The sequence below is a fragment of the Desmodus rotundus genome, chromosome 7, assembly GCF_022682495.2.
Source record: "Desmodus rotundus isolate HL8 chromosome 7, HLdesRot8A.1, whole genome shotgun sequence".
Taxonomy (NCBI): Eukaryota; Metazoa; Chordata; class Mammalia; order Chiroptera; family Phyllostomidae; genus Desmodus; species Desmodus rotundus.
Genome location: NC_071393.1, coordinates 35108353 through 35122811, shown reverse-complemented (window position 1 = coordinate 35122811; position 14459 = coordinate 35108353). Strand labels below are relative to the sequence as shown.

Sequence of the window (14459 nt, the reverse complement as noted above, 5' to 3'; positions counted from 1 at the left end):
GGAAACAGGCTCAGAAATTAGTTTGCCAGCAATCAGGGCTCAATTCACCAAATCTCCAATCCGGAGGACTCATCTGGATATTTCTGGCCAAGCTCCGCATCCAGTGTTAAGTTTCAATGCTTTTAACATCTAACCTGGCCTTACTAACTACAACTTGACTTTGAGATCCCGGGCACTATTTCCAGGCCTGAATTATCTCTCACTGCCATGCAGAAGTAATGAGACTGTTTCTTTTGTCGTGGTATTTCTCATTTTCTATCCCTGGACTCACTGAGAAAAGAAAAAAATGGACATTCAGTCTCCTCTTCCTCAGTCCAGGCCCTCTCTCCTGGGTATCAACATCTGCGTTTTTCTTTTTTCCTCCCTAGCAGTGTGGCTTTAGGGTATACAAACCTGGCTGGGAGAAGGATAAAATAGCTTTTTTTAAAGCACCCCTCACCTCCCACCAACTTAACCAAAGGACACCTAGGAAAGTTTTGACCTCTTTGCGTTTCTTATTTATTTATTTTTAGAGAGGGGAAGGGAGGCAGAAAGACAGAGAAACATCAATGTGTGGTTGCCTCTTGAGCACCCCCTACTGGGTACCTGGCCCACAACTCAGACATGTGCCCTGACTGAGAATAGAACCACCTACCCTTTGGTTCTCAGCCTGGCGCTCAATTCACTGAGCCACACCAGCCAGGGTGACCTCTTTGCATTTCAATGAATATTCATTAAATCTCCAAGAGACAGAAGCGCTAGATGAGAAAGTCCTGGAGTGTACAGAAACTGAATCCAAACTGGTCACTCTGCTGCTGTCAGTCTCTCCACTTGGTCTATAGTCTTTAGATTGGCTGCTAGAGTGTTGTTGTTTAATACAATTACGACTATATTATGTGTCACTGCATACTCAAACTATTTATTATCCCATCTAAACCTCATAACAACTTCATGAGATCAGTATTTAACGATATTTTATGGATGACAGAATAGACTCAAGGCATACTTGCCCAAGAATCACATAGCTTAGTAATATTAGTGCTTAGATTTGCACCCAGGTTTGTCTGATTCCAGAGACTGTTTTCTTTCCCCATCATCCCTGAAGGCTGGCTTTGCTGACTTTTCAGTGAACTCTGAACCCCTGACTACCTCGAGGGCACTTCTCAGCCCTTATCACCTGCATTAATTTTCTGTTGCTGCATAACAATTTACCACAAACTCTGCAGCATAAAACAATACCCATTTACTGTTTCAGGCTTGGCATAACTGGTTCTCTATTAAGAACCTCAAGAGACTGAAATCAAGGTGTATACCAGGAAAAAAAAAAGATGTCATCCAGGTCTGTTGTCTCACGTGCACTTGACTCTTCTTCCAAGTTTGCTCAGGTTGTTGACAGAATGTAGTTCCTTGCAGTTAGGACTGAGTCCCCATTTCTTCTTGCTACCTGCCAGCCAAAAACCGCTCTCAGATTCTAGAGACGCCCCTCAGGGTGTTACCATACCACCCCCTCTATAGGCCCTGTCAGAATACCACAGCTTGCTTATCGAGGCCAACAGGAGACACTTTACCCTCTTTTAAAGACCTCGTCTGGTCCTGGCTGGTGTGGCTCAGTGGATTGAGCACGGGCCTGCACACTAAAGGGTTGCTGGTTCAATTCCCAGGCAGGGTGCATGAGGAGCAATGGCACACTGATGTTTCTCTCCCTCTCTTTCTCTCTCCCTTCTGTCTAAAAACAAGTAAATAAAGTCTTTAACAGAAATAAGTTTAAAGAAATAAAGACCTCATTTGATTAGGTCAGGCATCCAGGGTAACCTCCCTTTTGGTTAAGATGCCGCTGAACCCTTTGTCCATGTCTCCTTCGGGCTGTTTGCAGACAAAGTTCCACAGACAGCAGAAAACTTTCATGCTCTGAGCACTGGGGAGAGAGGATTTGATTATAAAGCTTCCTGTTTTCACAGAATTATTTCGGGATTTATGTGCCAGGGTGGTGACTTCACACGCCACAGTGGCATAGGCGGCAAGCCCATCTACACAGGGAGAAATCCGATGATGAGAATTTTGTCCTGAAGCATCTGGGTCCTGGCATCTTGTCCTGGCAAATCCTGGACTCAACACAAACATTTTCCAGTTGTTCATCTGCACGGCCAAGACTGAGTGCAGGCATGTGCTCTTGGTCCAGGTGAACGACAGCATGGATGTTATGACAGCCCTGGAGCACTTTGAGTCCAAGGATGGCAAGACCAGCGAGAAGGTCACCATTGGTGACTGTGGACAACTCTAATAAATGTGACTTGTGTTTTATCTTCCCCACCACACCATCCGTTCTGTAGCTCAGGAGAGCACCCCTTCACTCCCAGCTGCTTGGAATGTTCTATAGTCTTCGAGCTCTCACTGCAGTTCATGGGCTTCATATTTTCCTTACCCCTTCCAAGTCTAGCTGGATTGCAGAGTTAAGTTTATGGTTATGAAATAAAAACGAAACAAAAAAGTAAAGGGATTCGTAGCCTAATTTTGGAAATAATATCCCAGTAAATTCACAGATTCTGCCTGGATTATACAAGGCATATACACCAGGGGCATGGATCTTGGAGGCCATCTTATAATTCAGCCTACCATATCACTGGGGCAAAGCGGGGTGGTTTCTACTTGTTCCCAAATTGCCTCCAGTTGTGCCCCCAAGTCCCAGTCCATTCTGCTGCTTCTGGTGAGTGCCCCTTCCAGAGTGGGTTTAGAACAGACATCCTGGCTCTTTCTTGCCCAAGGCCATTAGGGTCTTTTATCTCTTCTTACCGTTTTCTGTCCCTCTGGACAGGCAGCAGCTGAACTTACAACGCCTCAAAGATCATCACCAGTTGATCTGCCGACCAGGTTCCTGCTGTGAACACAGCTTTCATCCTAGAAGAATTGTGATAAAGCATTTCCTCTGTCGTGTGCCGAGGGGGAGGGATGATGTTGTTGAGGAGCTTGTGAGGACAAAGACATTGTTACACCCTTTGAATGTCTAGGAAACGGAAGTGCACATTCAAGAAAAGCTCTGTTTTCTTTGGAAGGAATGAAGCATGCCTTGGAAAAAAAAAAATTGATCTGTCATTTCAAGGCTGGAAGGGCCCTTGAGGTCCATTAGTCTGACTGACCTTACAATACTTTCATTTCCTCAGGCCCCTGCTGGAGCACCCCCGATGACTGGGGTTGCACTAGTGTACTAGACTGCTTTGAAAAGGCGCATTAACAAGAGAAGGCACTTGGGAGAATGACATTCTTGCTGCTGTTGAACTATAGCTCTGCCATATTCCAGTAAGCAAGTTACTCCAGTTTCCTGAACCACAGCTTCCTCATCTAGAAAACGGGAATAATAATGGAATCTTGCTAATAGGTTATGGCATGATTACCTAAGATAATGCACGTAAAACACTATGCCCTGGCTGGCACCCAGTAAGGACTCAATAAATAACAACTCTTACTTTCTAGAACATGTATGCTCCGTGGTAAAATTATAAAAGTTCTTTCCAGGGCAGGGCAGGTTGTGCAATGAAGGACGAGGCATTGAACTTGGGTGGGCAAACATACCACATGGATCACCTGAGAATCGGGGAGGAGGGGTAGCAGGAGGAAGCAGCCTTCAAAGGTGATACTGTGGGCTGCCATCCAATAGGGGTAGGAGGGTTCTGATGGTTCTTTCCTTTTCTTTCTTTCTGTTTCTTTTCTTTTCTTTTCCTTTCTTTCTCTCTCTTTAATTACATAATTTCCTAAATTATTATTTTATGATCAGAAAACCACAAAAGGATATAATTTTTATTGAGATGTAACTCACCATAAAATTCACCCTTTTGAGGCGTAAAATTCAGTGGCTTCGGTATAGTCACTGTGTTGGGTAACCATCCTCACTGTCTAATTCCAGAACGTTTTCATCACCCAAAAGACAAACCCCATACTCAATGGCACCTGCAAACTCCACCGGCCCTGGGTAACTACTAATCTACATTTGTCTCTATGGATTTGCTTATTCTGGACATTTCATGTAAATAGAAGCATATGACACGTAGCCCTTTGTGCCTGGCGTATTTCACCCAGCAGGTTTTCAAGGTGCATCCACGTTGTGACATGAATCGGCACATCATCGGTTTTACGGCGGAACTGCACTCCTTCGTATGGATGCACCGCATTTTGTTTATCGTTTGTCAGTTTCTGGGCATTTGGCTTGTTCCTACTGTTCGGTTGTTACTAATAATGTTGCTGTGAACACTCATGGATACGTTTTTGTGTGGACAGAGGTTTTCAATTCTTTTGGGTATTTATCTAGGAGTATTATGTAGGTCAAATGTTAACTTTTATCCTCACCCGAAGGCATTTCTTTCACTGCTTCTAGAGAGAGGAACAAAGAGAGAGAAACACCGATGTCAGAGAGAGGCATCAGTTGGCTGCCTCCCATACTCACATGAACCAGGGATCGCACACACCGGGACTGGGGATTGAACTCACAATCCAGACACGTGCCCCGATCAGAATTGAACCCACAACCTTTTGGCTATGGGATGGCACTCTGACTGAGCCACACTAGCCAGGGCCAGCCTGCAACATTTGAGATTCCTGCCAGCGATGTATGCAGATCCCAATTCTTCCACATCCTTATTTTCTCTGTAGCAAAGAAAGCTGAGTCTTTGTAGTTGTCTGACCTGGGCCCCCCACCCTCAGTTTCCTTTCATGAAATTGCACCCATGGCAGCAGAGCATGGCACTGAGGCCATCTGCGGCCATCCTAAGGCTCTTTCTTTGTGTCCCAGCTCCCTGAGTCAGGACCCTCTTCTAGCACCACTTGGTGGCGAGTGGTGGCAACTCAAAACACTTCTTAATTTTATTTATTTTTAGACAGATGGGAGGAAGGAGAAAGAGAGGGGGAGAAACATCAATGTGTGGTTGCCTCTTGTGCCCCACTGGGGACCTGGCCCACAACCCAGGCATCTGCCTCGACTGGGAATTGGACCTGTGACACTTTGGTTCGCAGGCCAGCACTCAATCCACTGAGCCCCACTAGCCGGGGCTCAAAACACTTCTTGAATAGTTGAGTTTCTCTCCACAGTAGCATTTAAACTGTGGCTGAATGTGAAGGGAAAGAGAGGGGGATTTAACTTCGTGTCTCTCTTGCCAGGGTACCACTCTTTATTTACATTATGTACATTACATTAGGGAACAATCAGTCTTGATTAATCATCAACATCACATGAGGGCAAATACCATATGAAATCACTTACATGTGGAACCTAATGAACAAAATAAACTAGGAAACAAAAAAAGTCACATGAGGCTCTTAGTAAAATGCCTATTTCACCCTGACCGGTGTGGCTGACCTGAGTCGGTTGGGGGTCATCCCACACACTGAAAGGTCGCTGGTTTGATTCACAGTCAGGGCACATGCTTAGGTTGCAGGTTTGGTCCCTGGTTGGGGCACATGTGAAAGACAATGATGGATTGATGTTTCTCTCTCACATTGTGTCTTTCTCCTTGTCTTTCCCCCCCACTTCCCCTCTGAAAATGAATAAATAAAATATTTTAAAGAATTTTAAAAATATTTACTTATTTATTTTTAGAGAGAGGGAAGGGAGGGAGAAACAGGAAGAGAAACATCCCTGTGTGATTAACTCTCATGCACCCCCTACTGGGGACCTGGCCCGCAACCCAGCCATGCACCTTGACTGGAAATCAAACCAGCGACCTTTTGATTTGCAGGCTGGTGTTCAATCCACTGAGCCACAACAGCCAGGGCTAAATAAACTTTTTTAAAATGCCTACTTCCAGGTCCTTTTTGGAAATTCTGATCCTCTTGGGGTTTAGCCCAGACAACCTGTGTTTTTAACACATATCCTAGGTAATTCTGATGATGAACCAAGGTTGGGAAGCCTGATCCTATTATATCCCTCATCCCACAGCAATCAGGCACACCTCCCCAGTAAGCAAGATGAGGCTCAGAGAATTAACTTGCCCCAAACCATTGTCAGCCTTTCCTCCTCCAAAGCCTACGATGTGTTCGATCTGACAGCAGGCAGTACATCCGCCTGCAGAACGGAGAGCCTCCCTCCATTCAGGACTAGCCGTTCTGATAAGGACGACCTTGGCAAACACTCCACATTCCTTTTCCCTATTTTCACTGAAGGTGGTGAGAATATCTGTGGTATTTGTTTTTTAAGGCTGCTATAACAAAGTACCACAGACTGGGTGACTTAAAACAGCAGACATTTATTCTCTCATTGTCTGGAAGCTAGAAGTCCAAGTTCAAGATGCCAGTAGTATGATACTGCCTCTGAATGCTCCAGGGAAGTGTCTGTCCCATGCCTTTTTCTTAGCGTCCGTCGTTTCTCGGCAGTCTGTGGCATTCCTCGGTTTGTAGCTGCACAACTTCAACCTGCCTCTGTCTTCTCGTACTGTGTTTCCCTGTGTCTGTCTCTGCCTTTTCTCCTCTTCTTACAAGGGCACTAGTCATATGGGACTAAGAACCCATCCTACCTCAGTATGATCTCATCTTATATATGAATTACCTCCATAAAGACCCTATTTCCAAATAAGGTCACATTTACAGGCATCAGGGCTTTCACATATCTTTTGGGGGACACAATTCAATCCACAATACCTGTAATAGTCAGGCGGTGTCAGAAGTCCCAGCAGAATCCTCAAGTTTGGTGTACCAATCCAACCACCGTGGTGACCTAGCTTTTTAAAGAGCAGGGAGGACTCAAGTATCCAGCAGGGAAGAGCGGCTGTGGTGAGGAGAGGGGGAGCTTGGGCCACTGTTCAAATAGGGGCTGGACAGTTGAGGACTTTGATATGGCAGCAGAACAGTTCAGAAATCTGGCTCAGCCAGTCTGTTCAATCTCCAGCTCTCTGTGGGCTTCCTGCATGGCAGGAGCAGGGGAGGGAGTGAGGCAGGTAGGATTTATTGGATCCTGGGCTTCTGGTTCAGCGAGGTGACTGACCACCAGAGAGTAACACTGGTTGATGACCAACACGAATGAGGGCTGAGGTTAACGCTACAAGGAGCCATCCTCTTCTGTCCTGGCTGTAATGGCGGTAAAACACTACCAAGTCTGTCCCCATCTCTGGCCCTACTACCGCTGTCTCATCTCTTATCTCATCTGGGATCCAGTTAGTCCCCTTCCAACCCACCTCCCACCTACACGGGTGTTGGAGGGTTCCTTCTCTAACACCAAACAGAGCAGGGCACTCCCTGGTTCTCCGCTTCTTTGTGGCTTCCCCCTGGTTTGACTCCCACGGGGTATTCCAGTCCCCCCTGCCTCTTACCATGTACCCTTCAGATGCTTACATACTGCAGACTTGAGGCTGCTTAAACACTAGACACAGCGCCACTTCTCTGTACTCTGCCTGGAATTCCCTGCCCAGCCTTTCTGGTCCTTGGAGAACCAGCTTCATCAGCACCTGCAGGTGAGTGAAGTGTCTCTTCTCAGAGCTCCCGCCCCCTCCCACTACCATGGCCTTGTGTTGTAACTTTCTTTTCTTTCCCTCCACTAGACGGGGGCCTCCTTGAGGCAGAAACAAGGTCTGATTATTATGTGATTCTTACTCCCCAGTCCCGCCTCATGTCTAGATTGGGACCTGGCACAATAACAACGAAGTCCCTCAAGGCTCAGCTGAAGGTCCACTGCCCATCGGACCACAGGCCCTGCCCGTGATCACATGAGTATACATTTATGTTTGCAAGTGGATTCTGCTTGTGTGACCTGGCAGTTTTGTGGGCGTGAGCCTTCACTGCCAACCCGAGCCTACAAGTGCCCCAAGGCAGGACCCAGGAAACTCCTGGAGAGTGGCCACTCTTGGAAGATGGGGTCACAGGGGGGCTGCCCACTCCCCCGCATGCTGCCATTTGCTGGCTCCCAAAGTGAGCTGTCTCTGAGGTGGTCTGCTAGGAACTTCCCCTTCCCCCTTATTCCAGCCCTTCTCGGGGTCCCACCTCAGCTTCGGACAAGGTGTACAAGGGATATCCACCGTCTTCCTTTGGAGCCCACCCCTGCAGGGTTCAGTGGGGCCTGAGGATCAAGAAAGCTGGAATGGGGTGCCTGTGGGTGCTAGGTTCCGCTGGCACCCATGAGCACCTACCAAAAGTCCGGGAACCGAACCTTCTGGAGTGGGGGTGAAGAAAGCCAGTTCCATAACCTGCCTTCCAGCATGGGGGGCAGAAACAGCCCTCCATGGGGCAAGTTAGCACTCTGAAAGTGGGTTAACGACATGATTCTCTCCTCTCCACACCCTAGAGGGTTTCCAAGCTGGAAGGGGACTTATCTGACCCAAGCCATCAAAAGAGAAAGACTCTGCAGCCCCTCCTCCCCCACAACCTCTGCCTGAGTATTCCTTGTGACTGGCGATCAGGACTTCAGGCACTAGTGGTCTTGGAGAGTTGGCCCTTTTCCAGAATCAAGACCAGTCTCCCTTAAGCTTCCACCTTTCCCAAGTTTTAATTTATTGTAGATGCACAAGCCCAGGACCAGTCCAAGCCTCCCTGGTTGTTAGGATAATTTTCTTTCTCTCTACCCTCTTTGCACTACCCCTGAGAGTGTCAACAATCACACCTAACCCCCGTGGCCCTCCCCAGGGACTCACCAAGAACAATAAATTGAGGAAGGCAGCCAGTGCCCGAGTCTAGATAGCAGGGCTCACTGACCCAAAGCTCAAGCAGAGCTATGGGGATGGGGGAGCATGTGTCAGCTGCAGAAACCTACCTTGTCCCTGGCAGGACTTATTTCAGGGTTCTGCCAGCAAAGTGGCTCACATTCTTCCACATCTCCTCCTTTCCAGGGTGCTGTTGAGTTGCATGGGCTAAGGTGTGCTTCTGAGATCCTGGGGCCATGTGCCCCCACCCCCTTGCTACCATTGTTCCAGCACACAGCACTCCCCCCACCCCTAGCTGACTCAGAGTTGGGCAGAGAGGCTTATGAAGCTGATATCTCTCAGCAGACAGTTGTGCAGGACTGGAGGCAGCAGCTTATCTGGGAGCCTGCAGTGATTCACAGCCCAAGTCCCAGCTTCTCTGCTGAATAGTAATTTCCAGCAGTGGATGTGTGCTCAATCTGTCTCCTCCCCCTCTCCCAAGGGTGTGCTGTCCTTTCTCAAAGAGAGCAGTGAAGGGGGAGATCCTACCCATGGGGATGAGGAGGGGCTTTGTGCCAGCCTTCTGGATAAGGCTCAGCCTATTGGCAGGAGGCTGCAGGCTTTAGGGGCCTCAGCAAGGTCTACCGCTCTTGTCGCTGACGCCCCCAGGGGGCTTTGGGATGCTCTTTCCTTCCCCTCCCAGAAAAGCAATGTGCTGTTCCCTTTCCCTTAGTGGTCATGCACAGGGGGAGCCAGGCCTCCTTTCAGCCACAGACCCTTGAGCCCAGAGGCAGTCAGGGGTGCTGGAGAGGGAGAAGCCAGGGATTGGGCAATGTGCCTCTTGCAGCATTCTGAGTCTTTCCAGTCTCTGTGCCTGACCCTGAAGACTCCAAAGGTTGAGGATCCCAGGCTGGAGGGGACTGAGACACAAGCGGGCAGCTCAGAGTTGTCTTTGCAAAGGCAAGTAGTTAGGGGACATTTTGGGACAGAGCCATTTTCGTGTTTGTTTTATTGGAAGCAACATTCCAGTGACTGAGCTCAAGGGAGGAGGCACAGAGAGTTTTGTCTTGGGTCTCTCCCTCTGGGCCAGCTTGGGGAAGGGGTGACATTAAAGGAGCTAGAACGTGTGGCCACGCCTCTGCCACCATGATCTCAGGATGCTCCTTAAAAGCAAGAGAAGGGAAGCTAGAAAGTAAACTGTCCTGGGGTGAGGGGCAGAATGGGGCTCCCTGCAACTCGGACTCCTGCCCCCAGCAGTCGGTTTCTCACCCCTGCCTCTGCTGCCAGTGGGTGAGGGTGATTCCCCCAGCTCTCCTTGGCTTCCACGCCCCTGCTCCCCATCCCCATGAATGCTTGGTGCCCTTAACCCTTGTGGGTTCTGGGCAAGGCTCAAGAGTCCCACTGCCCACCATTCCCTCCCTGAAGAAGGTTCCAGTAAGGCTCAGCAAAGCTGAAGGTGGAATTCTGCATCTTCGGGCAACACAAGCAAAGAAGCACCTGGCCCACAAAGCTTCCCTGGGGTCCTCCTCTTGTGGCTGTGGGGTCCATGATGGAGCTGAGACCAGGCTGTGAGCTCCAGAAGACTGAGGCGTGAGCGGCAGGAAGTGCATCTCAAGGTCAAAGCGCTGGGGCTAAAAGCCAGGACGTCTAGGTGGCCCAGAACCGGGAGTTCTCAGGCCGTCCCGTCCTCTCCCGCAGCACGTGGCTCAGGTTGTGACCCTTTTGCGGAGCCTTCTGCTGCCGCGGGTTCCCCTAGGCTCCTCTTGGACGTCGCCGCCGTTGGCAGGTACGAGGGGTCGGAATTGGGGCTCGGGGACTGGTAGCCGGGTTGGCGCGGATCCAGTGCATCCTTGGAAAGTAGGATGGCGAGGCCGGGCACATTCTTAAGTACACTGAGACTGGCGCCCGGCACGCTACGCTTCTGCCCGGGCGTGGGCTCTGGTGGAAGGCTCTGCCACACCTCGCGCACGCTCCGGTAGCGCAGCCGCGTGACCTGGTGCAGGCCAGCCAGGCGGCGCTTGAGGATCTCGGCGCACGTGACGGTCTTGGTAGTGGCCCGACCGCAGCCGCTGAAGACGATGGCGCGCGTGTCTGGCTGCGCCATGCTGGCGGTGGCGAAGGCCAGTAGGTTCCGGATCTTGCTGCCCTCCTTGACCCGCATGTGCACGGCGCCCGGTGCCAGGTCGGCAAAGGGGCCGGAGCCGCCCCCCTCGGTCCCAAACCCCGCCGTCGCCTCTTCGGAGCGCACCTTACGGAAGTTCTCCATGTGCCGTCGTTGCCAGGACCGCGGGGACGCGGGCCTTGCCATGGGGCCTCCTCAGCCCTGGGGCGGCATGGTTGCCGGGCGCACCCTGCAAGGCCCGGCTGGGATAACTGAGGGGAGGCTGATGGGCAGGCTGGGGTAGCGCTACCGTCACCTTCCACTTCTCTCTGGTGCTTGCTGCTTTACTCAGCGTTCTGGAGCCCAGCGCTCCGCGCTCGGAGCCGAGGCCCCGCCCCCTCCGCCAGGCCCCGCCCTGAACTCGGCCGGCCTGTCCCCGCCCCAAGTCCAACAGCTTCCCAGATCCAGGCGGTGGGAACCTCCGTTACCGCGGCCAGGGAGCCGCGCGCGTTGTGGCGCGTAGTGGCAGCGCCAGGGGGGCACTTGGTTGGCGAAGTTCCCCTGTAATGGCCATCAGCCCTTCCCGAGCCAGCCTTTACAAAAAGGTAACCTAAATGCCGCGTCTGCGGTGCAAATGCCGCGCCCAGCCGGGTCCCCGAGCCCTTCTGCGTCCCAATGAAGGCTGCCCCTTTTCCCCTCCCAAGGAGAGGTTTACAAGTGGCCTGCGGAGCCTCTCCCCCCCCCCCCCCCCCAGTGCTGGGGACCACTCTACCACAACGTTGTTCCTTCTGCTCCCGAACCTGGACACTTTCGCCAAGGACGGCCTGTGCCGGGCCAGCAAGCGCAGGAGGCGCTGGCTCCGGCCCCACTCCGCGCCTGCCCCCGTACGACGGCGTTGAGGTGTGGTCCTCGAAGGGCAGCCGGGGACGGCGGTCTTAGGCCCGCCGCGCCTGACCGGGCTGGAGGCCCCTGGACCTTCGGACGCCCCAGGGGAGGGGCAGTGACACTCCGGGCCAGGCTGTTCCCTGGGATGAATGGGAAGAGGACCAGGAGCTCCCTTCTCAAAGGGAGTTAAGCTCCTTCCACCTCTGTTTGAAAGTCCACTATTAGAGCTGCGCGCTTCAAGGTAAGCCCGGCATGCTTCCCTGCCGACGTGGGTCCCCCTTCTTCTCAGGAGGAATTCGTTGTCAGTCAGCGTTAATACCCTAAGACCCCCGGGGTCCTTTTTCAAAAAGCAAACTGGGGAAGGCAGGAGTTAAGAAAGGAGAAGGAGGACGGCGGGAAGTTGAAGCGTTGGTGGTATTATGAGGCTACTGGGTACCCCTCTCCGGGAACTGCTGCGAGGACCGAGGGTGGCCCCGATCTCCTGCCAGAGAAGGAGCTGAACCCTCCCTAGAACTGCCCCAGCCCCTCACCCTTCATTTATCCAGCCCCCGTTCACGCACCGCGCACAATCAGAACTAAGAGTGGGGCAGACCCGGTCCAGGTGGGGGCGACTACGAGGGAGCGTGGCGGGGGACGGGCGGGCAACGGCGAGAGCGCTGGCGGCAGGACAGTACCTGGGGCAGCTGGGCCCCAGTCTTGAGAGGGGCTGCCGGAGTCCTCCTCTCCCTTCTCACGGATGCTCTTGCCTCCTCGGCACCCTGTAACTCTTAGCTCTCGGTCCCTGCTGTTCAGAACCCGGGGCTGACCCCACTACCACCCCTTGGAAGTGGATGTTGCCACCAAAACGTTTTGAGTTACCGACCTGAACCCCGATCTCCTGCTTGCTCGCTGGGATCAGGGACCCTCCGGTCGCGTTCCGCTGGGAACCTGGACTTGGATCCCATGCCAGCTCCCGTGGGCCCCACGAGTAACGGCTATAGGAGGAGCTAGAGACACAGCAGTTTTGAGAAGACACAAAAGCTGTTTGCAGCGCGCGGCGCGGGGAACCCCAGGCTCTGTAAGGTCAGGGTAGTTGTGGGACTCAAAGGGCGGCAGTTTCGGCCAAGCCCGAGAAAAAGCCCCAGGACGGCAGGAAGCTTCGTGGAAAGGGGCTGATCAGGTAAGAATAGAGCTCTCCATCTACCGGGTGCGGGCAGGGGGCTGCAGTTTGGAGGAAGGGGCCTGGGAGGTACGGTCCTGCGTAGGGCGAAAATGGTCCGCCCTGGCTGGTCCTTTAAGACACGGTGCCCCCCACCCCGCCCCTGCAGCCAGCTGTGCACACTTCGATTCACTTCGCTCGAGAGTCGGTGCAGGGAGCGCGCGGAAAGGCCCTCATCCCCTCCTCTCCTCCCCCGGCGTCCCCGCTTCTCGGCTCGCCTAGCAGCACTTAAAATGTAAATGTACACGGCGATTAGCCGCCAGGTCGCTAATTACGGCTGAGGCCATTCATTACCCTGCCCGCGCACGCCGTGGCCCGCGGGCTGTGAGCTCCCTCCCGGCTTCGGAGTCGCGGGGCCGGGGGCGCAGGGCGCGCGGGGGAAGGGCGCGGAAGGATCCGAGGGTGGGGGATTGTGGGTGTGACGAGGCCCGCCGGGAGGCGGTACGGGCGGGGCGGGGCGTGGGGAACTGGGGGGGCGAGGCCAGGATGGGGGGGGTCACTGCTGGGCGTCCAGTGATGGGGCGATGCCGGGGGAACGGGGCTGAGGCTCGGGCGCGGGCCGAGTGACGCTCCGGGAGGAATCCCGGGGAAGGGACGGTCGCGGTGGGGCGGGGAGGGGAGGGGAGGGCCGAGCTGTGCGAAGGTGGGTCGCCACATCTGAGCTCGGGCGGCGCTTACCCCGGGGCGGTTGGAAACGCAGAAAGACAGTCAAGCCTTTCTGTTAAAAAAGCCGGAGACCGCAGGTGTTATTGAAGGGGGGCGGGTCTGTTTGCCTGTGTGCTTGTTTGGAAATGCAAATATATACTTTAAATATCTGCAAGAAGCAGCACACTGCTCTGTCACCTCTGAGGCCGCATCCAGTTGCTGTGGACCCGTTTAAGCAAATAACTACTAAATATGAATACAAAATTCGGCCCAGAGCCAAAGCATCTACTAATGTTCTTTCTTTTGTACCGCAACGTCAAAGAGATTTGATACTCTTCACCTCCCCCCGCCCCCACCAAAGTAAGCACGGAGCCTGGGAACTACTCTGTGTGTCAGTGAGATACTGACCTTGAAGCCTGAGCTTCGTTGACTTATTTTGCCTCTGTGTGACCTTGAGCATTATTTAACCCCGTGCCCGGGTCTTTTCTTAGCTGTAAAATGAGACTCACGTAGGAACCTGCCTCATAAAGTGGTGGTGAGGGACGTAACAGTATTAGAAACTTGGCTGGTACGTTCTCAGGAAATGTTGGCTAATATTTTTCATGTATTATTTGTGATTAATATAACTTTAAAAAATTTGAAATGAGAGATGAGGGGACAAGAAAGCTGGTGTAAAGGAAAGGAAGTGGGCAGAGCCTTGGAAATGGCAGTTTTCCTAACATTTTAGGAATTACCGAGCGGCAAGTTGCAATTCCTTCCCTCTATGGGGAGGTGGCCGGGTGGCTCGGCCGGAGCACTAGCCCGGCTGACACGGCCCCAGTTCCTGCTCTGCACTGGCCAAGCTTGTACACCTTTCCAGGGGTACATTGGTCTCTCAGGGACAAATCCCCTCCCACCCCAAGACTGGGAGAAAATCGCTGGCAGAGGGCGGGTCTCTTCCTCCTCTGTCTACCTGGGTGGGAAGAGGGTTGTTCCTGTATATGCAGACCCAGGGGAGAACCAGGAGACGGGAAAATCTACTTCCCTAAGTGGAGGGCAGGGAAGAGACTGAAGAAGAAGG

General features: G+C 52.5%; 1 protein-coding gene across 1 annotated transcript; it reads right to left on the bottom strand.

Moving 5' to 3' along the window:
- Positions 1–9560: 9560 nt before the first annotated feature.
- On the bottom strand, positions 9561–12690 carry RPP25 (ribonuclease P and MRP subunit p25). The gene has a single exon (XM_024557127.3). The coding sequence runs from the start codon at positions 10876–10878 to the stop codon at positions 10243–10245; it is 636 nt and encodes a 211-aa protein (XP_024412895.3). The 5' UTR covers positions 10879–12690; the 3' UTR covers positions 9561–10242.
- Positions 12691–14459: the final 1769 nt, after the last annotated feature.